The 27,540-nt window shown below is 38.2% G+C and overlaps 1 protein-coding gene across 4 annotated transcripts; it reads right to left on the reverse strand.

Moving 5' to 3' along the window:
• Nucleotides 1–713: 713 nt before the first annotated feature.
• RPRD1B (regulation of nuclear pre-mRNA domain containing 1B) lies at nucleotides 714–27,513 on the reverse strand. 4 transcript variants are annotated; one of them, XM_068913044.1, is made up of 8 exons: nucleotides 27,159–27,309; nucleotides 25,332–25,461; nucleotides 24,072–24,205; nucleotides 17,838–17,944; nucleotides 16,303–16,429; nucleotides 15,081–15,256; nucleotides 5,247–5,302; nucleotides 714–3,256 (listed from the first exon to the last, which is right to left on the reverse strand). In XM_068913044.1, the coding sequence occupies exons 1-7, from the start codon at nucleotides 27,307–27,309 to the stop codon at nucleotides 5,270–5,272; spliced, it is 858 nt and encodes a 285-aa protein (XP_068769145.1). In that variant the 3' UTR covers nucleotides 714–3,256; nucleotides 5,247–5,269. The 4 variants fall into 4 exon arrangements, with proteins under 4 accessions (XP_068769145.1, XP_068769144.1, XP_068769141.1 ...); XM_068913043.1 differs by having other exon boundaries at nucleotides 17,838–17,950; XM_068913040.1 differs by lacking the exon at nucleotides 5,247–5,302 and having other exon boundaries at nucleotides 17,838–17,950; nucleotides 27,159–27,513.
• Nucleotides 27,514–27,540: the final 27 nt, after the last annotated feature.

The following is a 27,540-nucleotide window of genomic DNA, read 5'->3' on the forward strand; positions in this document are numbered from 1 at the left end:
GATGTACGTTGAACTCCTCGCGATCCTTTTGTGAAAACAGCGCTAAACATATTCGTTACTGGAAGATTTGTAATGGCATAAGAATCTAAGTAGCTTTACTAATGCTCTCCCACACACATGAAACAATAACTAAGTTTGCCCAGAGACCATTGTACAGTAGTCAGCTGGGCTGAAGAACCCATAAGGCTGCCCGCCAGGCAAACCTCTAAGGGAATTAACACCCAATAGACTGTAACAATTCTCCTCCTCTAAAGCAGAAATGCCTTGATTAGGTAGTATCACAAACAAACCCTGCTGTAACACCAGCTCTTGATGCTTGTAGAGGAAAGCTGGTTTCCTGGCTCCCAGGTTTGACTAAGTGAAGAGAGTAATTATTTACATGTTCCTCAGTACGACCTAGATTAATTGGCAAATTAAGAAGCTAGCCTTCTGTATCTTCTGTCCCTCAAATCAGAAATTAGTCCAAGACAGCATACTTTATTTTGTTGCAGTGATGAGCTGAGACAATTATACATTGATTTGGCTTATAAACTTTTACAAAATGTGACTGTTAATTTGGCAAGTTCAAGTGATACCCCACACCTACAAACTCTAATGTATGGACGGGTCAGCAGTCACTGGCCTCTGGCTTTAGACCTTTAAAATAAAGCAAAACCATGCGTGGTGTGTCAGTGCAACACTGGTATTGTGAATTAAAAAAAAAAACACTGCTATTCAATGACACCCTCTTTATTCAAAAATAGATATCTATGAGACATTTCAGAATATACTGCTGTCACAAATGGCAGCCTATACTTCTAAATTAATTCCTAAAATCAATTCATATACAGATTTAAGCTTTTGTTAAAAAAAGACACACCTTGGGGAAATCTGTTTAACTTTGAGAGAATTTCACCCAGTTCACCAGATGCCCTTTGCCCAAAAAGTAAAGTAAATAAAATTAAAAACGAGACTTCATTTAAATTAAGCAAAATAAAACACACATGTATATTTGGAAAAAAAAAAACATTTCAATAAAAAAAAAAAAGACATACAGCTTTCTCACAGAAGATCTAACCAAAATAACAGTGTGAGATGTCAACACATTTGTCTACATAATTTTTTTGATGAGAGCGTTTCTCCTATAATGGATACACATTCAATCAATGGTCAAAATAATTACTGGTTAAAACAGCCTCAGGGTACCACCATGAGCTGAAACAGGATAGAAATGGATCTTTTGGTTTGGGTTTGAGTTTTTTTTTGTTTTTTTGTTTTTTTTTTTAATTTTTGGCAAAAGCAGAGAGAATGTACAGTGCTTTATCTAAATATTGTTTGGACCATGAAGGGCTGCAGATTCACACCAATTCATGGAAAAAGTACTTCTGCCACTGAAATTTTCCTGTCAACTAAAGGGAAAAAAGCACAGTTCTTGGCTGGGCAGTAAGGGTGCAAGAAGTTTGTTTTTTTTGTTTTTTGTTACTTTTTTTTTTTTTTAAAAAGGGAGGGAACAAAGTGAAGTGTCAGTAAGAAAAGCACATGAGCTTTTTAACAACTTAATGACCAAAAATGCTGTATCATTTAACTGAAAGTTGAATATGCTACTGAATACCCTGTAAAATAAATTAATGAGAATGCAGAACAAGCTTTGCATTTCTGTAGGTTTCCTCTCACGTCTTTGACAACAGCAGCTTAAGACTATGGGGAGGCACAAACATAGCACATCGCTTTGTCTGACTAATTTCAGCCTCTGTGTTACGAAACCTGAATTATCAGATCAAGTGTTACCAGAAACTTAAGATGTTTTTATAGTGAGAGGTGCTAAATTTAAACAGAATCGTTAGCCCAATTGGAATGGTTTTTAATTATTAGAGAGTCCAGCTTGTTAAACCTAACACACAAACCGAAATCTAATTACATCCATGGCAGTTAAAACATTAGCTAGCAGAATCAGGGAATTAGAGAGTATTTTAAATTTGTTTTTTTGACTTTTCCCAATAATAAAATCAACTCACATTAATCTGTGACACAAAATTAAGTACATCCTTCTAATATCTACATGCATGGTCATGGCACATGTACATACAGGATATCTGCATACAATATGCGTCTATTTTCTGTATAAATAAATATTTATACCACGTTTAACTTCTGTCCACCAAATAGCTTCACTAAAGCTAGAGAGAGAATTTATAGAATAATATTTTCAACGTAACTTCCTCAGAGTAAATCAGACGGTACCTGTCACCGGGATATCACCAGTTGCAATCCACCATTCCAACCTCTCAGCTAGTTAAACTGAAGCTTCTGTCACCATCTACTTTTGTATAATGCAGAGGAAAAATGTGGTATAAATCTAAGGTAGCTAGAACAAAATTTACTTCTGTTCTTGTTTAAATAATATCCAGTTCTGCATTGCTCAGCAGAGCGTAAATTATGAAGCTATCTCTAATTCACAAAGAAAAGCTGTTTATTTTTATTGCCTGTGGCGAGTCTCAATTTATGTACATGCCAAATAGGAACTATCTTCACACCAGCCCTAAAACAGTACAAGGAACTGTAGGTTTAAGAAACTATTTCTCTGTACCATCGTTCAACAGATACCTTCTATACCTTCTCCTTACATTGGCATGGTACAGTGCCTGCACACATACACATCCTTAGGAAGCCCACTAGCCTTTACTACTGTTCTCAGATATGAGGTTCAGAAACCCAACTAAAACAGACAAGACTGATTCAGAAATAATATACACTTTTACAGAGAAAAAATATTATATGGTCAACCTTCGTTTGAAAACTTTCCAGGTATATATGTACATGATTCTCATGACTTTTGTGGGGGTAACAAGTGCTAAGAGCAAACAGAAACTAAAGAGTACGGAAAAATGTGAGAAAAGTTTGCCTATGGACTATCCCCACTCCCTTTAGATCTCGCAAAAACTCACTCTTTATCCTCCCCTCAGCGTGAGCCACTGTACACAGAGAGAGGGTGAGCATGAGCAGCCAAGAGGTTGAAAGCAGGGTCTGCAAGTTCCTTCCTACGGTAGATCTTGGAAGACTGGATTTCCAGTCAACATCAGAGTCTTCTTCTGCTGGTAATAATGGAAACTGGGGGACATCATTTGTTCTAGTCTGTTGAAAACAGGTCACCAGCAGACGGCAGAGGTGCCAGACCTCCTGTAACATTGGGCAGCAGCGACAGATCTGGAAGGCTCTGGATGTGGGATTTCAGCTCCTTGCGGACCTGGGTTACCCGAGCAAGCTTCTGTTTATATTCCTGAGGGAAAGAGACAAGGGAATACAGATTAAACACAAGTTATCTAACAGTGCTTCCAGTTAAACTAGGAGTACTTTCTAGGTGAGGATTCTTGGAAAAGGTGGCAAGGTCCTGGCTCTCTGAGCAAGTACAGGCATGACAGCAGACCTTATCACTCGCACCCAAATTCACAACCCGATATCAACAGGAAGTCCACAAGCTTTGGTATTCCAGAACCACTAACCCTGCTCTGAGATATATTACTTCAACAACAGTAACGTAAATTGCCCCCAGATTCAAACTCACTGGGGCCTGGGAGAATATTTGGGAGAAGTATCCTTATACAGTTGCTCTATTCTTGTATTTCCGGGCAACTGCCTTTCGCCAATCTCAAAGACAGAATACTGACATAGCATTCTTCAGATATACCTCTCCTGATAAAGCTGGCAGTACCACCAGAGGTACTACTATTCTGCTAACACAGTCGCTTTTGTCAAACCTGATCAGTTTTGAATATTTAATCACATTTTCCCTTTTTAGTTATTAAATCAAAAACAACTGTTGGTTCTGAAATAGGGTCTCCTCTATCAATACAATAATCCCTGGTTTGCGTTTGTAAGTGCGTCATTTTTCTGAACGTTTAACAGGTAGCTGGAGATCTTCACGCATATCTAGAGCACAACCTTGAGGTGAGAGACCCTGTTTTAGCTATGGCAGCTTTTATGATTGAAAGGATGCAACATCCAACTTGATATTATTGATGCTTGAAGTTTTAATATGACGTGTATTTTTCCTTTCCTATATCATTCGCTTTTAACTGCCTCGTTCTACAGGAGAGCACATCTGCAGACACCACAACTCTGTTTGGATATGACCAAAATGGGCTAAATCCCCTAATTTGCTATATCCTCCTAGAAAAAACTGGATCAATTCCAAAATAGCCTATTTGTTCAAGTATGCTGCGCATAAGAGTTCTTTTTGCATGCATTTAAAGAGGAATACTGCATAGATACTCTCTAGAAGGAACAGGAAAGTAGCCAAGAATAAAGAGAATTCATGGCCATTAGGTGATTTGTGTTATTAGTACTTATCAGCACCATGTTAGACAACTCATTAGCAACCACAGCAGCTGTAAGCATCAGACTGGCATGTTAACAAATAAAACAGAAACATGCATATGCTCACTAAAAGTAAATCAGAGAAAGACGCATCCAGATGGGATTGAAACCAAGCAAAATATAATCACTAACATTTTCAGAATTGTATGAAAACAAAAGGAGAAAGGCAGAAAGTTAAACAACAACAACAAAAAAACCCACACACCATAACACCACACAAACAACCCAAAGAGGGAACTTGCAAGTAGTTTTTCCACCAGTGAGGTGTGGATTGACCAGCAGAACTCCAGTAAGAAATATACATCCATCCTCAAAAATCTCTACTATCTAAAAGATAGTAACCAGGTAACAATGACTAGTACGTCATGAGGAGACAGAGGAAGAGTTTGGAGCCCGAAAATGAAAGACATAACCTTACCTTGTTAAATTATGCTTAGAGACCATTTAAGAGCTGACTAATACATTCATACTCAACTAAGCTATCTAACACAAAAGCTCAATTAAAGATTGATATTTACATCATTTCCAAAGTTAAGTGATTCTAAACCCTTATGTAAAAGTCACAGAAGACAGCTACTTAAATCATACAAAAATTGGTATTGTATCATTTCTTTTGGAATGCACCATTCTTTACCTAATTGTTCATGTCATATTTTTCATGAAATCTCCAAAATACAGGAAACAATGGAATTAAAAAAAAAAAAGTACACTGAACAGATTTCTGTACAGTCACTTGTAATATTAACTTACTTTTGATTTCTTAATTACTTGGCAAAGAACGAACAGTTTACCAGGGAAATGAAGTTTATCTTTGAAGATCAAATAAAACCAGGCACACATTCAATCAAAACATTTTTCTGAAGGGTTTACAATTTTAATCCATTCTTTCTAACCTTCTCAACGATGGAAATTCTCTTCACCTTCTCCAAATATCAAAGCAGAGCAGTTCCTACAGGGTTACAAGCAATGAGTTTACATTCTCTGTATTTTATTAATTTGAATTAGAATAGCGAGAGCAGCAGAGCTGATTGCAACAATACAGAATATCCCTGTACCTGGAATGGCTATATAAATATGTTCTGTAAATTTCCTGCCAGCATCCAAACTAGAATGTCCTTTAACAGCCAATTTCAAACCTGCATCATTTTAGGAGGTCCAGCGAGTAAACATACCACTACAGTCACACACTTTTGTTAATGTAAGTGGGACAATATACTGAAATAATCAATTCAAATGAAGCTCTACCAGTTTCATAAACTAAAGTGTACTGTTCACAAGCCTAGAGAACAATAACAAAAAGCAGCTCCAGAGAAGGTGCACACATTAATTTAGGGTCTACTTTTTGTTCTAACAGAAGATCAAAATAAGAACACTCAACATCCCTAGTCACACCACTCCGAGAAATACTTCTGCAATCCAAGATTAATTAAATCAATACAGTAGGAAAGAACTCGGACTAACTGCAGAACAGCTTAGAACTCAGCAGTAGTTAGTAAGGGAAATAAAGCATAAGGAATTAGTAGGAAACTATCAGAGAACGAAGAAAGAAACATTAGACTAGGGTACAAATTCTGATGCCTCTGCTTTTTCAAACACATGCAAGACAGGTCGCTACCTTCAAAAATGTAACAGAGAAACAAGAGCAGTTCAACAACTAACAAAAATAAATCAAGGATATAAAATGGATTTCATATAAGACTTTAAATTCATTTAATGCGAGCAGCCAGAGCTGAAGTTAATTCTTCCTCCCTTCCACCTTCCAAAGCTACTCACCTAATTCATACAAAATGAGACAAATATTTTAATGAAAGGAAGGACAATGGACAGCACAGAAGAGTAAAATTGAGGCATGAAACTTAAATAGGGAAATATGGCTAGAAAGTTAACTTCAGAAGATAGAGAAGAAAAAAAAACAGAGAAAAACATGGATTTTTAAGCATGAATGCAAAACAAAAGCAGATAGAGAGGAGAGAACCGGAAGCACCGATTCAACAGTCTGCATTCCTACACTCATCGTATTTCTCCAAGAGAAGGTGGAAGCTGACACAGGGGAAGGGGAGCGATGGCGGGCTGAGTGCTCTACTGAAGACTGGCAACTTGATGAATAACATGAGGCAGGGAGACAGCAGAACACCACTTCTTGCATATACAGAATACAGACAGTAAAAGTATTTATTATAGGTCAAATGCTTACAGCTAGAAGGTGGATGTTGCTAAATTCAGAGATTGTGATTTCTTTGGCAGAAGACTGTCTTAAAACCATAATTCAAGACCTTGTCAGAGAGTGATGGATATCAAGCCAGGAAAGAAAGGGCAGTGCTTTCTCAAGAACGCCAAACTGCATAAAGGCTGAATATCAGATTTTTTTTTTCCCCGCAGTAATTCTTACTAAAGATAGGAGAGAAATCAAGAATGGTAAGACAGTTGGCAAGACCAGCAAGCCTGATAAATGGGGTAGAAGGTACAAATTCCCAGCATAAACCGAGGAAAGATCTCAAATATTGCTAAATTGCCAAGATCGTGTATGAGCATTCTTTAAAAACAGATGTAGTGTAATGTCTACTTATCCAGGAAGACTAATATCTTACCACTTTCAGTGTAAAAACTGACAGGAGGACTAGAATACTCTACATTTAATGGACGATCAGAACTAGAATACTAGGCTTTTAAGGTGAAGACCATTTGCGTGATTGTACAATTATATTAAATTCAAACAGTATAATTTCTTTCCTGATAGAAATATTTAGGGGGAAGGAGATCTTTGAAATGCCTTCCTTGATAGCCGAGCTCTGAGAAAACACTCCTATGAATGAATAACCACCCAGATGCACACAAGCCGTGATTCAGTCCTGCTTTTTACACTAGGACAAACATACAAGTTTAGGAACAATTCCTCTATGGATTAACAATGGTAATGTGTTCTGACATTTAGAATTAACAGCTTCAAACGTTTAGGAAAACACTGTTCTTAGCATACCTTCATTTTTAGGGATATTCTACCTTGAGAGCTCCATAGAGTACTGAGCTATGAGAAATATCTTCTAATTTGAACAGGGACTTTTGTACAGATAGGATGACAAAATAATTCAATCACCTTGAGAACCACATTGTGCAATTTAAGTAATTCTACCTTGTTTGTAGGATAATTCATGCATTAACTACTCTAAACAAAAGTTTTGGCTAAAGCAGTAAGGCCTAAATCTTATCAGGTTAAAAAAAAAAAAAAAAGAAAAAAAACAAACAGATTGCTAAATTCAGGAATGGAAATATTTCTAAGGGAATAACCTAGGAACCAAGATTTCCTAGAACAGATCATCATTTGCTGGACAGATTTGATGCACAACACAGACTGCATTAGAAAGGCTGTCTCCTTTATGCTTAACAGTTCCCTTCTGTTCCGGTACCAACGTCTTGCTGATTCATGAAAGAGCAGTAAAGGACCAAAGAGACCGGACACCAAGTTTGGATCAGGGACTGCTGACTGAACTGAGGCACCTGAGAAGCATAACAAAAGGCAGCACCAAGAACAAAGCACATCTAAAGATAAGATATCAATGCATCCTTCCAGGCAAACACAGCCTGGAGGTAGCCCATCACTTCCGAATAACCACTCTTACAAGCAGAGAATTCCAAAGCCCCTCTGGAACAGGGAAGAAATGCCTACTAATGAGAAGTTACCTGTTACTTTCATATGAAGTGCAAGGCACATTATTTGAATTTGCCATTTCTAATATTCAGCAATATACACAAGCTTTACTCAGGAATGCATGTGAGCAGAGACATGTAACCCCCTTCTAGGCTCAGTGATTTTTCTTTTTTCACAAACCATTTTGTGCCTATATTCTGCAATGCAGGACTCTGGAAGCAGATTTTATGAAGAACCATGCTTTCCAGCTAGCTCCCTTACTGACATGCTCTGAAAGCACATTTTGTAGATTTTTGCATAAGGTCCATCTATTCCATAAAACTGAAAAAATAAGAAGTGCACTTAAAAGAAATTGTTACTTTCTGAGGTCTAAGTTTGTACTCCATATCTCTAGCTAATTGCTTCAGTGCATAGTAGGCTTTCATTAAGATTAATAGTATTTGGATGCTATTTGCCTTTTTTAGACAAAATAATGAGATCTTTGCTGTAGCAGGACTTTAAGGCTGATAGAGGAAAAACTGGCACTGTGCCTTACAAATTCCTTTTCCAATCAACATTCTCTTTCAGTACTTGGAATTCTAAATCCACGGTGGCCAAGTGAATTAGATATTTAGTCCTTGAAACAAACACAAAAATCAGAATTAAACACCACTGAACAAACATAAGACCTGATGGAAGCGTCCCATTCAAACAAAGTCTTGCTTGAACATTATAAATCTGGCTTTAACTGACTCAACAGGAAATTAACTTTGAGGACTGTTGCATGGCTTGGTTCACCTTGCTGGATTACACAGTGTAGACTTCATTTTATTTTAGCTTAGAATTTGCGCTGGACACTTCCACTCCTGTTCTGGGTCAAGCAGTAACACTCTTAAGTTATCACAGCAACTGCATCTACCGAAAAATATCTAGTTAAGTATTAATGAGAATTTAGAAAGTGAATAGGAATAGCAGTCAGCCAGCCTCAGCTTTGATCTGGTATAGCTTAAATTAGATGTATGAAAGCAAAAGACGTAGAATACACAGAAGTCAGGAAAAAAAATGAATCAGAGGCTCAACAGAAATTTGAAAACTGTATATAGCATAGTAAGAGGTTAGACAGTAATATGCTAAAATAGTCATGTAAAAATTTCTAATTAAAATGTTACATATATAAAACTGATAGAGCAAGATGTTCCTTAGGTTAAGCAGCAAATGCTATGTAAAGGACTTTAAAAATCTATTCATTACAATACGTTAGACTATGACTATCACAATGACAGCATACCTATAAAAAAAGGCCAACAGGAAACATGTTGGGAGAAAATTACTGGAAATGAAAAGCTTTCTAAAGCAAGGATAGCTGTTTTCCTCTCAAGTAGTATTTTAACAGCATACATAAGCCCTCACCTTACATACTGACAATTTTCAGACATTGCACTCCATTAAATGTCTTACGGTTCTCAATTTAATGTGCTGAAAGATATTTAATAAAGTGTAGGTTATTAACCAGTACAGACACTAAATATCTAGAGCATTTTTCCCAACAGCATTTTGCACATAAATGATTTATCAGATAATTTTAAAAAGCCTACAGTTCAATTCTACTCTTGTGCTCAACAACAACTCTTTATAGAAGATCCCCAGATGACATGTTACATATGTATTCCCTTGAACTCCTACCAGGCTATTGCTTTTTGCCTTTTAAAAAGCAGTTCAGCATTCCCCTTCCCCCATTTAAGAAGCAGGTTTAGTGTATCAGCAGTTTTCTTCTGCCTCCACATTCCTGTTTGAACAAGCCCAGTTCTAAAACTGTATTCTATCCAGTACTTCATACTGGATAAGCATAAATCAATTTTCCTCAAATAAAGGCTTTGGCCAGCCCACCAAGCAGGATTAGTAACAGGTAAATCAGGGGGAAAAACAGCATTCTCCACATCAGTTACAACCCCCAAACCTCTTTGAAAGCAACTTTAAAGACCCTGTCTGCAAACTAGAGACATGAATTAGCCTTATAAGGAAACACTGCAATCAGAAATAAAAAGCTTCTTGGTCCAAAGAAGGCCGCTGACAAACGCTAACACACATATACAAAAAGAGAAAAAAAAGGGGGGGGAGGAGAGCGAGAGAGAGAGCGAGAGAGAGAGAGAGAGAGAAATAGGGAACAAAATAAAAATTGTGTGTAAACTTGCGTATTTTCCATCCAAATTCAGCTGAACACAAGTGAGATTAGACACATTAAAGATCTGATCCAAAGCCTACAGTCCTCATAAGCAATTTGTGTGGGTCACAGCCCACATGCCACCTTGAAAAGAGGTATGAACCTGCTCTGGTACAAAGCTAGGGAGCTGCACAAGCATGACAACAAGCCTTCCCTGCCCTTCCTCCTCTGCAGGGCACTGCACTAATACGGCTGCTTGACAAAGCAAGCCACAAACCTGCAGGCCTGCAGCTGCACAATGCATCACTTACGCTCCGGTCTCATGACTCCAGAAGAGTGCGTTCTACTCCCAAGGGGACAAACTATTTTCCAGCAACTGTCGCAACTCCAAAGCAACATTGGAGTCAATCCAGCAAGTATTTTGGGGCGTTCTTACAACTATACAGTCCATTTGTCCCTGCAAGAAGTCAGAAAATGGAGAGGGAAACATCTTCCATTTCACAAATTCAGTGCAGAAGAACACACCTCAAAAGCAAACTGAAAACAAATGCTAGCGTGGGAACCAGTTTCTCACTTTGCAGCAGCAAAAAAGCAACAATGAAGCTGAGGTATTTCAACCCTCACGGATACATTATCAAAAAGCGTTGCACAGCTTAAACAACATGCAGATTTTAAAGGTGCCTTGAAACCATGAATATTAAAACAAACAAACCAAAAAAAAAACCCATCCACCCAAAAACCCCCACAGTTCCCAGTGAGATTCTAAGCCACAATTTTTCAGGTGCAGTGAACAATCAGAAAAATTACTCTAAATTGAATCTTAAATAGAATGTATTCTTTCATCTATAAAAACATACACATGTATACACACCCACATACACACCCTATATACTATGTTCTTAATGTCACCTTTTACAAATGCAGGTAGATAAGATTGATGGAGGGCGTGGGGAAAAAACTCAGCACCGCTGACTGCATACCAAGGCAAAAATCCTGAATGCATTCTCCTCTCTCTAGATATTCTTCGCCCCATTAGATTAAAATACCCTCCTCCACCTACTCCATATTTCATATTGTCAGCAGTTATTTTAGATACCCATAAGGCTTTCACACAATTTGCCTTTTTCTAGCACTACTTTCACTTGATTTTTCTAGTCTCATCTATTTAGTTGACTCATTTTACAGTCACCTGGTACACCAACATGGAAGTTTCCTCCTGCAAATAGCTCCCCTACACTTCAATTCTATCCAAATAAGATTCCCTGGATTTTTTTCCTCCCTATTTGTCTGCCATGCATCTACAAAAAGAGCATTCTGATTTCAAAAAGACAGCCCTTCCCCTTAAAGTCCTACACAGACTCAGGTGCTGAAGGACAAGAAAAAAAACCTCTCCAACTGATGGCACTCAGCAATTGCAGCAGAGTCAGTAATGGTCAAAAATAACACACAGGGCATAAAACTTTCATTGGAAGTTAAATATTCACACAAGATAGGAAGTCACCTCATCTCTCTCTCTTTTTTTTTTTTTTTAATTAACAGAAATATCAGGTTTTTCCTATGCTGCATTTGAAAATAGATTTTAGTGCCTTACATCTATTATAAGAATTTAGGCTGAGCTCTGATCTAGTACAAGCCCAGCAGTTGCAGCATTAAGCTCATAATTTTGGATCGAGATGAAACATCATTTAAAAAGACATGCAATGTTCAGACATCGAGTGATATTGACAGAACCCACGACAGCTTTCAGTAAATTAACCTCAGATAATATTGACCCTTAAAAATACATGCCTTGTTATTGTCTGCTCACCATCAGCTTTGGTCCGGTCAGTTTTGCTCTGCAGGTGACAGCCAGAATAAAAGGAATTCTACTTTCCTCTCCTTGAAAGTGCTTTTAGACTACAATCAAGTCACTACCATCTTTTATATCCTCATTATTACACTTTGAATTATTCAACTGCTGCCTAGGAATCACCATCCCAAAAGCAGACTTTGTCCACACGTTGTAACCTTCAGGCTCTCTACTAGCTTTCTTCCTTCAGATTACCAGTGTTTCTTAGCATTATGCTGTTTGAATCCTCACTCTTGCCAATCTTTACCAATGCTCAAGTGCTATTCACTGTCCAAGATCATCTTTTTCAGCATATTGCTCCTCGATAGACGGCTTTTCTACAACTGATGACAAGAGTTTTATGTCCCAGCGTTACAGCATTGCAAACTATTTTGAGAAATAAATACACTCAATTTATGTATATAATATTTTGAGAATCTGCTGTTTCAAGAGGGATAGGGCTAACAGGACAAGTAAACAAACACAGCTGTTTAGACAGCAAAAGCTTTTCCAAAGATGTAGACCAGCTATTACTATCATAACAAAAGACTTAATTTTATGAGCAAATCAAGTACAAGAAATATCCAAGGATTTTCTGAATCACTCATTTCTCACATCTTAGAATAAAGCCCTGACTCATATTACTAACTAGGAGCCCCCGCTCCCCATCTAGCAACTCAACTTTGACTGGAACAGGGTAGTCGCTGAAGTAAACAACTTGTCTATATCTAAAACGGTATCTCAATTTGAGAGTCAGGAAGCTTACTTCACCGGGCGGGGGAAGGAGGGGGGGGAAAGAAAAGAAAAAAAAAAAAAAAAGGAAAGAAAAAGCCAATAGTACTAAAGACTATAGAAAAGATCTCAAGAGACCAAAACGTACTATGAGAAGATGTTCAAAAATTAGATTGTTTTAAGTTATTTTCTTCTTTCAGTCTTTGCTTAAAGGTTAGAAGTTTTGTGTTTCTAATACATTTCCCAACTGCTACAAGATTTTGGATACTTCTATTAAAACAGTTATTAGCACTACAAAGAAAAATCCTGACCCTAATCAATAGCGCTACTGCCAGAACATCAAAGACTCAAACAAAAACGATAAGCAGATACAGCATGCCGTATCTGTAACGAACATCTTCCACTATTTATTAACCCTCTAAGTTGAGAACAATGGAGTGCTTTACTCAGGCAATATTCCTCAGCTAAGATTTGCTATTTGAAGTGAATATGAATTGTGTCTTCATGTTAAATAAGTATTTAAATGCCATTTCCTGCAACTAATTTTAGACTTCTACAGAACTAGGGCCACCTTGTTTTGGTGGAGTGACAAAGATGCTACCCTAACCAGATGTTTAATAAGATCATTCTTTAATTTCTGATTATTAAACAGCATGTTTACACTTAACAATAGACAAACAACTTGCCCATCACCACCAGCAGGATTATTCCTATGAACAGAGTAGTTCAGTTCATCTGGTTAACAGCTTAATTGTCAGGGTTACATGTGCAACTCTGCCACAGTGACATTTTTTAAATAATATTCCTTACCAAAAGTAGAATTTCAAAAACAAAAACCAATACACTCACCACAACATTTCAGTTAGTTTGTTAGAAAATTTCATCTAATATTGTAACTGCAAATTTCTTAATTTTGCATAGCCTCAAATTGACTAAAATTTATGGATTGTTCTGGGCCTCTTAAAATGTCTCTGTGCAGCATTTTGCTATCCAATTCTTGCTTTTCTAAGGATTAAGTCTATTATATATAGACTTAATCTGCTTCTATGAGACAGGTGTCTTTTTCAGAAAGAAAAAAAACTGGCCCAAGACTTCCACTAGTATTCAGCAATTAAATCATGTGCCAAACATGATTTACTTTATGACACCTTTCACATCCATGTCTGAAAGTACCTTTTAATGACTCAGCCATAAGACAGACATTATACTTCAAGAAATTCAAGCTAAACAAGCTAACAAGATTATGAACTTTCAATACTGTAATTCTGAACACATCATCAGCACTTGCTTTTCTGATTTCAACCCTGGAAAGGCAACGTGTTCACAATTACAAAACATTCAGAAGTTACAGTATAAAGACACACTACAAGAAATACATCCAAAATGAAATTTACCTCAAAACAACGTTGCCTAGCTGTCCAAAGACAAGGTTTGTCATGACAGTTAACAGAACACGCAATTGTTACAACAGTCTCCTTCCAGAAGACTTTGTCCTCTGCAGCAACTCGTGTCCCACCCAACAACAGCTGTTCATAATAATCAGCAGCCGATATTCTTCTCTAGGTAGAGAAAGCCCTTAATGTGTCGCCAGGGGGCAGTTTAACAGATGGTAGAGTGACATACAACCAAAATCATTAATTAAACTTCCATATTAGTCCCAGGGTGTGGTGCTGGAAAACTTCCTCTGAGAAAGAACGTTTCAGATAAATAGCCGTCTGCCATAGCCTACGTACTCACTCTAGGACTTGCAGCTGATGCTGAGTTCCAGTCAGAGTAGTCTCATTTTTACAAACTTCCCTGCCCACCTTGTTCACGAGAGCTACGGCATGAAATGGAAGTCATCATCTTTGGATATCAGCCCAATTTATACCCGATTATAGAAGTTGTTGGCAAAAGTGGCTGCTAAAGGATACCAGATGATCTTGTTTAAACTGCATCTGCTTATCGAGCAGGGACTGGGAAGGGAGATGAAAGGCACCCACCCATAGGCAAAAGAAAAACCAAAGCCAACCAACCAAAAAAAAAAAAAAAATCAACTGCTTATGGTAAGGGAAGTTTGACTTTTTGGAAATGAGAATTTCATTAACAAAAAAAAAAGGGGGGGGGGGTGTAAATCTGAACCAAACAGAAACGTTTGTCCAACGAGTAATTTTTGTTACAAAGTTCTGAGTTCTGGGCCTTCCACGCCCATTTGAAGTAAAACGCCTTGGACTGATTTGTTTTCTTCAGGGTTTTTACATCATTTCTTTACCCGTTTTACTCCAAATGAAAAGATAACTCCTAGAATCATCTTCCCTGACAGAAATACCTAACTTAGGAGTCAAGTGGGAGTATTTGCTTAGACAACCAGCTTGCCAGCACTGCTTTAAATAAGTACTCACTTCTAGCTTTTTTTCTTTTTCTGTCAATACATCCTTCTGATTCTGCGTGTACTCAATCAGCATGCGTGCCAGCTGGCGCCGGTCTTCCAGCTCTGCTGCCAGTCGTCCATTGTACTCTGCTAGTAACAGACATGCTTCATCCACAGTCTTCGAAAGACGTTCTGCTGCCTCTTTGTCTACGTGCAAAATTGTTCAGTAATTTACAGGACAAAGTTTAAAACCTTTTATCTTTTGACAGAAGGGCTATAATTCACCAACCACATGCATGATAACATTTCATTCATAAATATAGCCCTAGCTTGATAGGAAAATAGAATTCTAATCGGAGGGAATATAAAGAAAACGGGCAAGACTAATAACTTGAGAACAGTTTTCTTTCCAGACACTGATGCGACTGACTGCATTTTGGTCTTGCAGAGATGTCAATGATTAGGGGTGAGAAAAATATCTATAAAGTCTGTCTCTGTAACAGATTAATTAAACTAGAACTTCAGGCTGCGCCTGCAGAATTTAGCTAATCAGAAGGTTTTAACATTTAAACATGGTGTGCACTTTTTACGTCCTCTTTTCTGAGCATCTGCTAACATATTCACACAAGCAAACATACAAATTGCATGCTAGTCTTCAAACTGGACACAGCAAGAGTGTATTACAAAGGATCGAGTAAGTGACAGTTCATAATGAGTTCTAAATTAAACTACTTTCAGGAACAAAGTCAAATCAGGTCAACCTTTAAATGCTTTTACTAAGATTACTTTTAAAATATAACTGCAAAAGTCGGTTTAAATGAAGACCATCGGATTTATGGGAGTAGCGAGTTTCTTTTTCTGTAGCAGTGAAGGAGTACGCGTGTACTCAGCACAGCCTGGTAAAACTCATTTAAAATACCCAATAGTCAAGGTGTTCAAAATCAAACATAACCATTTGAGAACTATGCCTCTATTTCCTCTACATTTTTGGAAAATGCTGTTGATGATCTCCAAGCACAAAAACCTTTCTAAATGCGCAGATTGGTCTAAGGCAGAAAAATGGAACAAGGTATATAAATTTCATCTTCAATTATATTTCATAGGGCTGTGATCTATTAACTACCCAAGAATTAGGAAATGAGCACACAAAACTTGAAATTTACTCCCCCTGTACGTTATGATTATGTAGAAATCAAAGATTTTTTTTTAAGTTACTCTTTGGACCCGTTTGCATTCATCTTCAAGTTTCATACCTGTAATTTTCTCCAGTAATGATACATCTTGAACTTCCTGAGGCAGAGAGGCAATTTTTTGCCGCACCGTTGCATCTCCTGATGCTGCATTTTCCAAGTCTTGTAGGGCCTTGATCAAATCCTCGGTCTACCAGACGGAAAGACAAGTAGGCTTTCATTAAAACCAGGTATCTTCTATGCTATTTCCTGTGGATATGGCCACTGCATTACCTTCTAAACAATACTGTCTGTCAGCTTTTTACAGTTGCACATTTTACAATTTTGTACTTGGTTACCTATTATAAACTCTGACTATGACGAAAAATACTCCTATTAAAGCAGACTTTACACTGTCCTCCCTCAGTAAAGCCATTGCTATTCCTCATTTAGTTAAATGGACTCTTTAGAAGCACATTGCAATTAAAATGGACTCTGCTATATCCTAGCAATTTCGTCTTTCAGCTATTCTCAGTGCATTGAGAAAAATGCATCGGTATAAATAAATGTACTCAAAAAGTATCCTAGGGTAAGAGTTTGCTTGAGTACTGCTTTATAAAGGCCTCCCTTGACCTACCGTATCCCCTCCCCCACCAAAAAAGAGAGAGAGAAAGGGAGACTCCTTGAAAAGTGTTCTGTTTCTGGGCTTTAGAACAAGGTTTAAGAGGTAGTTTTTGAAGCTGCGTGGCTAGTCCTATAAACAATGCTGATTTTTAAACTGTAATTTAATACTTAGCTTGAAAAATAATAAAAACATTGAAAAAATAACTTTTCAATAAATATATTGTAGTTTTATCTGAAAACTAAAGATGTCCATTGCCTGCCTAATATTTAGTCCTTCTTTGCAAACTACTAATGATTTCCAATAGTAACAAACACAATGATTATCATCAAGAGAAACCATGAGCTGCAGGGCATCTGGAGGTAAAAAACAAAAAACTCCACTCATTTCCTTGACAATTGCAATTTATTTCTATTTTTCAATGTCTATAGTCTACCAGATGGATGGTGTAACTTTTCATCTTTTCAAATAGACAATGATTTAACATATGTTCAGTTTGCAGCCTTAAATAGTCAAAATGATCCTATTTCATTCCTATTGTTAACACACCACTAACACGTCAGCCTCAGAATAAATTCTTCAAAATTGATTTTTGTAACCAACTCCACACAAACCTATCTAAGGTTGAGCTTCTTAGTATACACATAGAGATATCTATGTGCTGCAAAACAAAAAAGAGATCAGTTTAAACTGTTACAGCTTTGGGTGTGAGAGATCACACACTGATGGAAGCATTAAGTATGGTCTGTTCCTCTAGCAGTCCTCCGAGATTCTTTCCTGCTACTCAGATCCTGGTTTACACTAATGGAAATCACTCAGATGTGCTGCAGCGTCTTAATATGAAAAAAGAATCTGTTCTATTACATACTGACTTCTCAAACCCCAGTTGAATTTCTCCGGTAAACTTATTTCACTTGTTGGCAGCTCCCCCTTGTGGCTGTACCTCACAGGAGGTCGCTTTCCAAACTTCTCCCCACCCTCAACCCTTTGGACATACCAGCAGTGGCCCAGCACTAGGGTCTTGGGGTGAGTAGCTCCCGGGGTAATCATCATCTTCCTCCTCCTGTATTTGCTGAAAAGTCCGCTTTAAAGACTTCTTCTCCTCTGCAACTGAAGACACATAAGCAACTCATTTGGGTGCCAGATCTATATGCCCCAACTACCTCTACTTAAAAAAGCACCAACCACCATACCAGATGCTTCAGTGATTAGGCCTCTCTAAAGAGAAGGATGACCACAGATGCACTCTAATATTGGCATCATATTGCAAATGCTCAAATGCACACTAGCAAGAGAAGGCTAACCTTGCCCACACAAGTATGTCTATACGTGCATGTGCTCTAAGCACAAGGATACAGTCTTATCAACCGTATGCACTGCACTCTTACATCTTTGCACCTTCTACACTGAAAAGAGGCATGGCAAGTAAATGCCCCATTTGCCAATAAATGGCAAGTCTTCAACTCTGCTCAGAATCTCTGGTTAATACTATGCATGTAGTGAAGGATTCCCTATCAGTAGTAATGGAGGATGGATCCTAAGATAGATATGAAGGAAAGAAATTCGAATTATTTTTCCACCAAACATATGCTCACTGTGGTCTCAATATGAAAGGACAAATAACTGCTGGTTATTCAGCCTTCCGCTTCTCCATCAAAATAAAGACCTCAGGACAGCTCTAGCAAACTGAAGCTCTGCAACAAGATGCGACAGCAATATCAGTAATGGACAGAACATGAACTGATCTCCAAGCAGGTAACCTATTACGCTACAGAAATAAGGATTTCATAAAGCAAGACACTGCTGGTTGAATGAACCTTAGCATAACGTGCCTTAGCTTCAAAGGGAAAAGACAGTTTATCTTTTGAGTCAGAAGTCTTAAGGCAGCATTTGATCCAGTTACAGAGCCTTCAAAAAAAAAAAAACAGTTCATTTTTCAGACTTGTCATCAAAACTCAGAAGAGTCAGAGTAATTTGTTAGACAACTTAGGACAGAGTCCTAAGAGTCTCTCTTGAATGGAATCAAGTCTCACCAAAATAATCCTGGAATTCAAGGGAAACAGTATATACACCAATTCACAGAAAAATCCAAGATCATTCTTGATTTAAAATGATATCAGTCTGTCCAATTCTAATGAAGAAGCAAATAGAAAGGTATGCCCTTACATGCTGAATTTTGCCTCCTTGTGAAGTAAGGCATGAATCTGAAAAAATGTTATTTTAACGGAGAGAAAGTCAGAGGTGCTGCATGTCCTACTAGTGTGGGAAAAAGCTAAATGATCTTCATGAAGTAGACAAAAATGCATCCCTGTTAGCGATCAGATGAATTCTATGGAAGGCAAAGAAGCACAGAAAATGTAGTTATCAAAAAATCAGACGATTTTTTGATACAGGCTAAAATATGGCTGTCTAGGCTAGAGAAAGGTACAATATGGTTATTGTACATATACAACTGAGGTAAGAGAGTACTTGACAATGACTGATAAGCAAATAAGATACCAGATGAACAAGAAAAACGGCCGCAGTCCACTAAGGTGTGCAAAAAATACACATGTAGAATTGAACAGAAAACATGCAGACCATAAAATGGCCAAAGAGATCATTTAAAGTTATGTAGCCTCAATGCAATGTGCCATAAATATTTATCACTTGCGTGTACTTAGTATAAAGTAATTAACCAATAAAACATAAGCAGAAGGCAAATGACAGAAGAGTGAATGACCGCAGTGCATACAGAAGTGAAAACATGAATGAGAATTGCTGGAGAGCTGATCCTGCTTTGTTGCTCATTGGTCAGTTCCATGCTTGCTATTAGCCTGCTACTCTAACATAGAAGCTTCAGCATTCAGCCAAATTTTCTGTCTGAACAAGACTAACTGTGTTTGATTAGAAAGACTTTAAAGAAGATAGGTGCATGAATACCTGCAGGCCTAAGTATCAGTAGCTAGCTTGTGTGCTAGAAAAGTCATAACTTCCTGAGAATAGGAATAGCAGCTAACGAGACAGAGTCTCCAGTAGAAAAAGGAGCCTAGACAAAGCAGTTAGCTTTATAGTAGCGTTCTGGGCACCACGTATGCGGAATCTGGCACTCCTCCTTCCTTGGAACTGGTACACAAGGGAAGCAGAAGGCTTCTTTAAAGAATTCTGGAAATACCATTTCTATTTCACCAAAGCAGAAAAAAATAATCTATTTTCAAATATAAGAAGCTGTTGTGAAAAGGGACCGCTGGCTTTGTATTCTCTTTCAGGCTTAGTCACAAAGGATCTTGCCCGGGTAGTTTTGAAGATCTGCTAACCATAAGTAATTTAACTGTTACAGTCTACACATCGGAAAAAATTCCAGAACCGCAATAACAGCCAAACTTCTAAGACAGAGGTTTTTACTTCTCAGTTCTAATGATAACTGTTTACTTAAAAGGGAGAGCAGCTGAATTTAAGTACTTTGTTTACCTAGTGGCAGAGTTATCATCCTCAGCCAGCATAACCAAAAATCAGCCTCCCAAAACTGTAGCAAAAAAAACCAAACCAAAACAAAACCAAAAAAACCCCTACACTTTTGTAGGCTTCATATTCCAAGGAACCTTATACAACAGCAACAATTGCTTTTGGAAAGCAATTTAGGACAAAATATTGAATACAGCAAAAAATTAATCTTTCTAAAGAAAAAAAGACCACCATCACAGAACACCAGAAGATAAAGAACAGCAAAATACAAAAATCCTAATGCTTCAGTGTACCTTGCAGCTATTCTAACCCCTTGATTTTAAGGGTCAGATTATTCATGATTGTTAAAGTGTTCTTACAACATACATTCTTTGGTAGCCTGTCCCTCGTCAAACATAACTAGAACTGACCTGCTCCAAAACGATACTTAGCCCTGTCCCCAGGTGCCTTTATTTCAATTATTCTGGAAAGCATCCCTGTGTTTTCCTTTTGACATTTTTTCCTCCATATTTCAATATGGATCTTACTCACTATGCCTCAATCTGCGATATAAGCTCAGCCACAGAGGATGGGTAACAACAGTTCTGTTCTACATTATCTTGCAACACTCCCACATCAGAGCATATTCAAGGACTTCCTTCAACTGCTTATTAAAGACAGTGAAAACATGTCAGCTATATAGGTTATATTACCTAAAGGATTTTACATCAAATCTCTACAGACCTATTTTTTCAGCCCTTAAGATAAATGGGTTCTTCTCCTCCCTATCCCTTGTAAAAACAAACATTCTAATAAAAAAAGAGATTAATGAGAAAGCAAATGCAAGCTTAATGAATACATTTAGGGTTGAAAACCCTATAAATAAAGATATCAGTATTCAAAAGTTGACTTGTATGTATTTGCATGTTTCCTTAAGGAACCTGAAAGACTACAATATGGTAGTAAATTGCATCACTCTAAGGAAGTAAAAACTAGGGAATATAATGCTTAGAAAGGACAGGTACTCCCCCCCCACCACCACCACACTTAACTGACAACCTTATTATTCATGCAATCCATTCTGCTCCATGGCAGATATCCAGCATGTGCTTCCAATTGAATTGCTATATAGACCTTTTTCTGAGGCTTTGCTATTAATGAAACATGAAATGGGCTGCAGCATTAGAACATGCACAGATAAGCTTTAAAGATTTCTCTTCTCATTGATACAGGACTCTCTTATTTTGGCAAGTTTCACAACTGTAAGTAGAATTGATATACTTGAACCCAGGCAGAGCCATGCTGTGCAGAAGGCAGCACCTACTCATTCCAATAATTTAAGAGGTCGTTCACACATTGCAACATTAAAAAGCAGCAGAGATTTACCCTACCCCAGGCTTAAGAAGAGTATACTCATTACCACAGCAACAGATGCTCATAAGAAGCTTCAAAGTTTTGTTTTAATAGCACAACGTTGAACTATTCTCAACATACTAACACTACCTATTTCTAACCCATGTCTACTTTGGAAGCGTGCAAAACCAGGAATTCAGTGGGTTTTTTTTTTTCTTCTGAGAAGTGGTATACTATGGTTATTCCATTTTTTATGGTAAACATTGTGTCTGTAAAACAGGCAAGATGGACAATAACGTATCTTTGGTTACCTTGAAAATAGAGACTTCTGCTACATAGATAATTGTCTACCAGAAACTGGACAAACACCAGTTTATATTAGAAAGTCATTAAAATCCAATATGAAATTAGTTCTTATTGTTATAATGCTAATTTGAAAACAAGGCAGTTAAAATAAGGAAAAAAAATCAGGAGACCTCTGAGTTTTTCAAATTTCTTTTCCCCTTATTTAAAAATCACAAATTCTTTTTTCCAATGAGTTGACAAGTCAACTGCAATAGTGACACTCCTGAAAAAGTTTGGACTGTTCTCTCAAATAGAAAAAAAATACATTAGTATCCGTTTACCCAGACAAAAACTAACTTTCTAGCCATAATGTGCACAACAAAGTTTTTGGAACATCTGTCTTCCTCTTCACTTTGTTTCCCACAAGGTTCTGTTACAATTAGGAAGAGTTTAATTTGTACAAATAGTTGCAAGTTCAAAAGGTAACAGTAGCTGGACTGATTGATACCACTGCTCAGAACAGTGGATGATACTGAGTAACAGGTCATTGTGAATTCACCTGGAATTCCTATCAGCATTTTTTTTTTTTGGACAAGAAGCATAATTTTCTTAAGATAAAATGAGATACCTTTTCAGGTACCTTAGTAGACCAACCATTTCAAACATTCAGTTATTCAGTTTAACAAGAATTCAGGCACGCAAAATCTCTGTCCTTCCATGACAAACGGGTGTCTTAAGCACTATGTCCAATCAAGAAAAAGTCATCAAATTTGAACTTTCATTTAGAGATTGTACATGTTCCAGCCCTGCCAAAACAGCCTTCCACCTTCCCATTCACTCATGACAGAGGCTCACTTCGGAGGTCACGTGGATTCCATGTCCCAGTATGGAAGAGAGAATCCCTTCAGGCAGCTAGCCTCCAAGCATTTGAAAAAAAATGCAACACCTTCTGAATGTTACACTTAATTACATTAAGTTGGAAGGCACCAGTTGTAAGTTGCTAGAGCTGACCCACTCACTAATTTTGCCTAAAGAAACATGTCAAAAAACACAAACTGTAGCCACAGATGTATGACTTCACGTGCTTTGCTCATGTCTTCAGATTAACCCTGTGCAATTATCATTTATTACCCAGTAAAAGGTTTACACACATCTTTCTTGTTTTCACCAGCTAAGAATGGCATAACAACACTTTACTAGTGATTAAGCCAAGTCTGCTATGAAGTACAGTACCTCTGTGGGGAACAGAGCAAAATTTAGCCAAGCAGCAATCTGATTCTGGCTAATTTGAAAAGACTGAGACTGAAAGATTCACTTGACTGGAACTGGCTTAATTTTTAATGACTCTCATCCTCAATAGGCTGGGTTTCCTACTACTCTCCTCTTCTCTTTACAGTACTACCAGTTAAATTTCAGATGCTATGACAGAAGAGGCAGTACCTGCCAGATCAGTAGAAAAGTACAGTAAATTCAAGAAGTTTACACTCTAACACCTGCCTCCTCCAACAATAAGGTTGTAAGCATGATGCTCTAAGGTTATTAAATGATGCAAAATTACTATGTTATTATACCAGCTGACATCATTTGGAGAAAAGAAAAAAAAGAGACCAGATAAGCTTCTGGGCATATATTTCAACATTCAATTATTAAAAAGTCTTTGTTGAATCATAATAAAGCAGAACAACTATGCAAAATAAAAAAAAAAAAAGAAAACAAAAGCACAAGCAATACTGAATAAACCATTATAATAACCCAGCTGATTACTCTCATAGATACAGAGTGGGACAATTTTAACTCCCAAGCAACATTCCCTCGCATCCTATCAACTTAGCCTCACATCAAAAGGCAGCCCTAGAGCGTCTTGTCTGCATGCGCAGAACCAGAATTTACCTGATGTTAAGCTCATTACTGGGAACAAGTCATGAGGCAATACACTGGCAAAATAGAACTCGAGTTCTATTTTGAGTTAAAAAAAAAAAAAAAAACAGACAGACAGACTTCTCTAAAGGTAATCTTGAAGAATCTCCAGGACCAACTCCGACAACAAGTCAATGACTCTAGGAGTCCAGAGCTTAACTCTTCACGGTTAACCTTTCAATGAAGCATGCACCAATTTAAAACAAAAAATAAAAACAAAGCAAAAAATACAACAAAAAAATCAGATACTCACCTTTAGTTTGGGGGCTATTGGAGTCTTCCATAGAAAGTTTCAATTGTTGTATAAACTCACTGCCATACACACTCCTTTCTTGCCAGATGTTAAGCAATCGTTCCAAGGGCTTTTTGCAGCCCTCATCTGCTTCTCTGTTCAAAGATTTAAAAAGTGGTTATAGTCCAGCTGAAAACATAAGAAATGTTTTAACATAGCACATTCCAAATTAGAAGTTGCACCCATTGCAGCATCTGCACTTTTGGAGAGACTCTTTCTCATACTCTCGGGCATAAACTGTACAAAACACACTTGAGGCCAATTTTCCCCTTATGTTAGAACCAAAGATTGCCTGAAAGCACCCCACCTTGCCACCCTAAGGGAAGGACCAGAAAAAATTTTGAAGGAAGAAAACTTGGTATCTTTCAGAATCTGCACACAAAAAAGTTACAAAATACCTCCAAGTTGCCATGCTTTCAATTTAAAGTATTAACCTGAAGCAACTGTTTCAGTCAATAACATCCTAGTTAAAAAGTAGATCGTTTGGATCATTAGGCACTTAAATGTACTTATACAGCACATTGAAAGTTACACAGCTATCCAGAACAGGATACCGCTAAACACACATAACATTAAAGTTGTTTAGTTGAGATAACAATAGTTATTATGCTACTTAGAGAAAATCTTGACTAAACGGTAGCCCAGTTTTTTGGCAGCTGCATCACATCTTCCCTCCTTTTAGATATAAAACCCTTGCACTAACAAGGAAGCCAGTAACTGTTAAAATAAGCAATTTGCAGTTAAACAAAAAAGAAACTATACTCAAACCAGAAGACTGACAAGAATCCAGTAACCCAAAAGTATCAAATCTGTTTTAAAATCTTTTGAAAAGGGGAAAGGGTCATCATTATGTAGCTTAAAAAAAAACCACACACACACACACACACACACAAATATGCAGCTATTAAGTGTCAGTAGCTTGGAACATGGTGTAATTGTCACCTTTGGACAGATCTCCAAGATCTTTTAATAACAATTAAAATAAAGTACGTAGGAATTTCATGCAGAGCAGAAATGTTTGTGAATCAGCCCCTCACAGCTTTATACAAGTTTTCCCCAAGAGAAAGATTAATACTCAACAGTTTCTATCCATAAAGTAGTCAGAGACCACTTTCTACTACTGACATTTAAAAAACATTTTTTTGAAATAGAACTTGTTATAACAAGAGCACAAAAACTTTAGAGAGAGAATTTGAGTTAAAAAGTAATGTAGCAACGTACCTGGCGACATGAGAAAAAGCATCCACAAGAACAGATTCAAATTCCCTAGTAAATTCAGGACCTTTCCTCTTACTGTTCTGGATGACATCATTTGCTAAATATAGGAAGGTAAGTTTCCTACTCGATTTTGCTAGGAAAGGAAAAAAAGATAGTTGCATTTGTTTCTTACTTCTTTCACCTAGCATTATTTATATGCTGTTAAAAGTTGCTTATAGTCTTTTGGCCTAAAAAGAGAGTTCAAAACATTTGCATGCTACCCTCATAGCAATAGCAGGCAGAGGCCTTCAAGTCAAGTAGTTCATGTCCTCCTTACTTTTGCTAGCTTTTTCCAATTAATTTATAAAATAATCATGATCTTGATATTTTTTGTGCAGTCACCTCAACCTCTGAAGAAAGCTACACAAAAATTAACCCTTAAACGTGTCTGAAAACTAAAATGAGTTGTTCCATCCTACCAACAAATTAACATTAAATTTATTTTCCATTAAATAAGCTCAAAAAAAAAAGTTGTATAAAATTACTTAAGATAGATCCACAGAAGGAATAGTGAAATTGCAAAAGAAAGCTATTGCAGACTCATTTTTCTTGACAATGCTCTATGACAATAGCTTTAAAGTTGCTCCCTATACCATAATTTTCCCCAATCTGACGCTATTAGATTCTACTTTACCAAGGGCAAAATGAGTAGGAGATGCAGTTCTCTAGAACAGAATGGTCGAGAATATGTATACATGAGCCAGAAAGCAAATGTACTTGTTTCCACAGCAGGTCTAATTCAGATCTCTCAAAAACTCATACTCAGTTTATTATAAGTGACAACAGCTAACAATCAAGTGAAAGATGTTTTAAAATACTCTAATTAGGACTTCACATAGCATCATACGTTAGGAGAGTCAGACACTGCTGGCTGCAGAGGTTGAGAAGGTCAACGTTAACAAGAGGCTGGCTGGTTTCACAGCTCCCCTCAGGGATAGAACATCAACAGCGACACCGGCAGTTGTCTTATCTTCATTATGAAGGTCACCAGAAAGTTGCCAGCACTTGCAAAGGCAGACTTTAGTTAAGTTAATCTCCAAGGGAAGAAAGCACAAAATATTTCTGGTTGATAATACCAAGCAATGCTTCCATATCTTTACAGCCAGTTTTACTCTGCATGCCTCCTAGAGCCCTAGCGCAATTTTGTACTGGAAAAGTAACAGGAATCTAAAAGAAAAACAGCCAACAAAGCACTTTCACAGATCATTTAATGACATTCAAAGAAAAAGAAACCAACATATCTTTATTTTACAGCCAAGCTGTCCGGCTCAGTGAAGATTCAGTAAAGCAAAATGGCCGAGCATCCTCTCTTCCCTCAACTAATACTCCACTATTTCACCAAAGTTTCGAGCCTACTATATTTTTAAGTACCATCCTCAACAGCGCGCACCAAAACACACGCGTTGCACTCCATATTCATTTGTGCACTGAACTCCCTGTAGGCTTTAACAGACGATCACCACGCAACGAGAAACGCTTCTCATGCCCTGGCTGCTCCTGTTAAACTGTAACTCAAAGACCTCTCACAAATTGCAAAGTTTTTAGCGTGCTGAGACAAAGAGTTCAAAGACCGCGATCAGGAGTAACCGGTCGCTCGCTAAAGTCCCGTCCCCGGCCGAGCCCCGCCGGTGTCTGGCAGGACCGGGACCGGCCCTCCGAAACGGCAGGTGACACCTGCCCCTGCCCGGCGGGGAGCGCGGCCCCTCCCCGGGGGTCACCGCGCCCGCGGCGGGGCAGGCCCGAGCCGGGCCCCCGAGGGCCGCCAGCCCCCCCGCGCCCGGCGCCGCGTACCTTTGCGAAGCTCCCGGTGCCACACGGAGACGATGGGCCCTGCGTGCTTGCGGTGGTGGATGAGCCACAGCGAGAGGGTCTGGACGCTCTGCTGGGAGTTGCTCAACTCCGACAGCTTCTTCTCCAGGGCCGACTCCGAGAAGGAGGACATGGCGCCGGGCCGGCGCCGGGCCGCGGCCTGCTCCGCCCGCGGGGGAGGGCGCGACACTGCCTCACCGACAACAAACCGCCGCCGCCGCCACAAGATGGCCGCCCGACCTCTCACCCCGCCGCGGCGGGTCAAAGGGCAGCATACTACGGATCGCCAGAGGGGAGGGGGGAACACCGCTACAGCCGGTACAGTTTGCACGCACAGGAAGGGGGGTGGGGGGTGGGAACTGAG

The sequence above is a fragment of the Struthio camelus genome, chromosome 18 (assembly GCF_040807025.1).
Source record: "Struthio camelus isolate bStrCam1 chromosome 18, bStrCam1.hap1, whole genome shotgun sequence".
NCBI classification, from domain to species: Eukaryota; Metazoa; Chordata; class Aves; order Struthioniformes; family Struthionidae; genus Struthio; species Struthio camelus.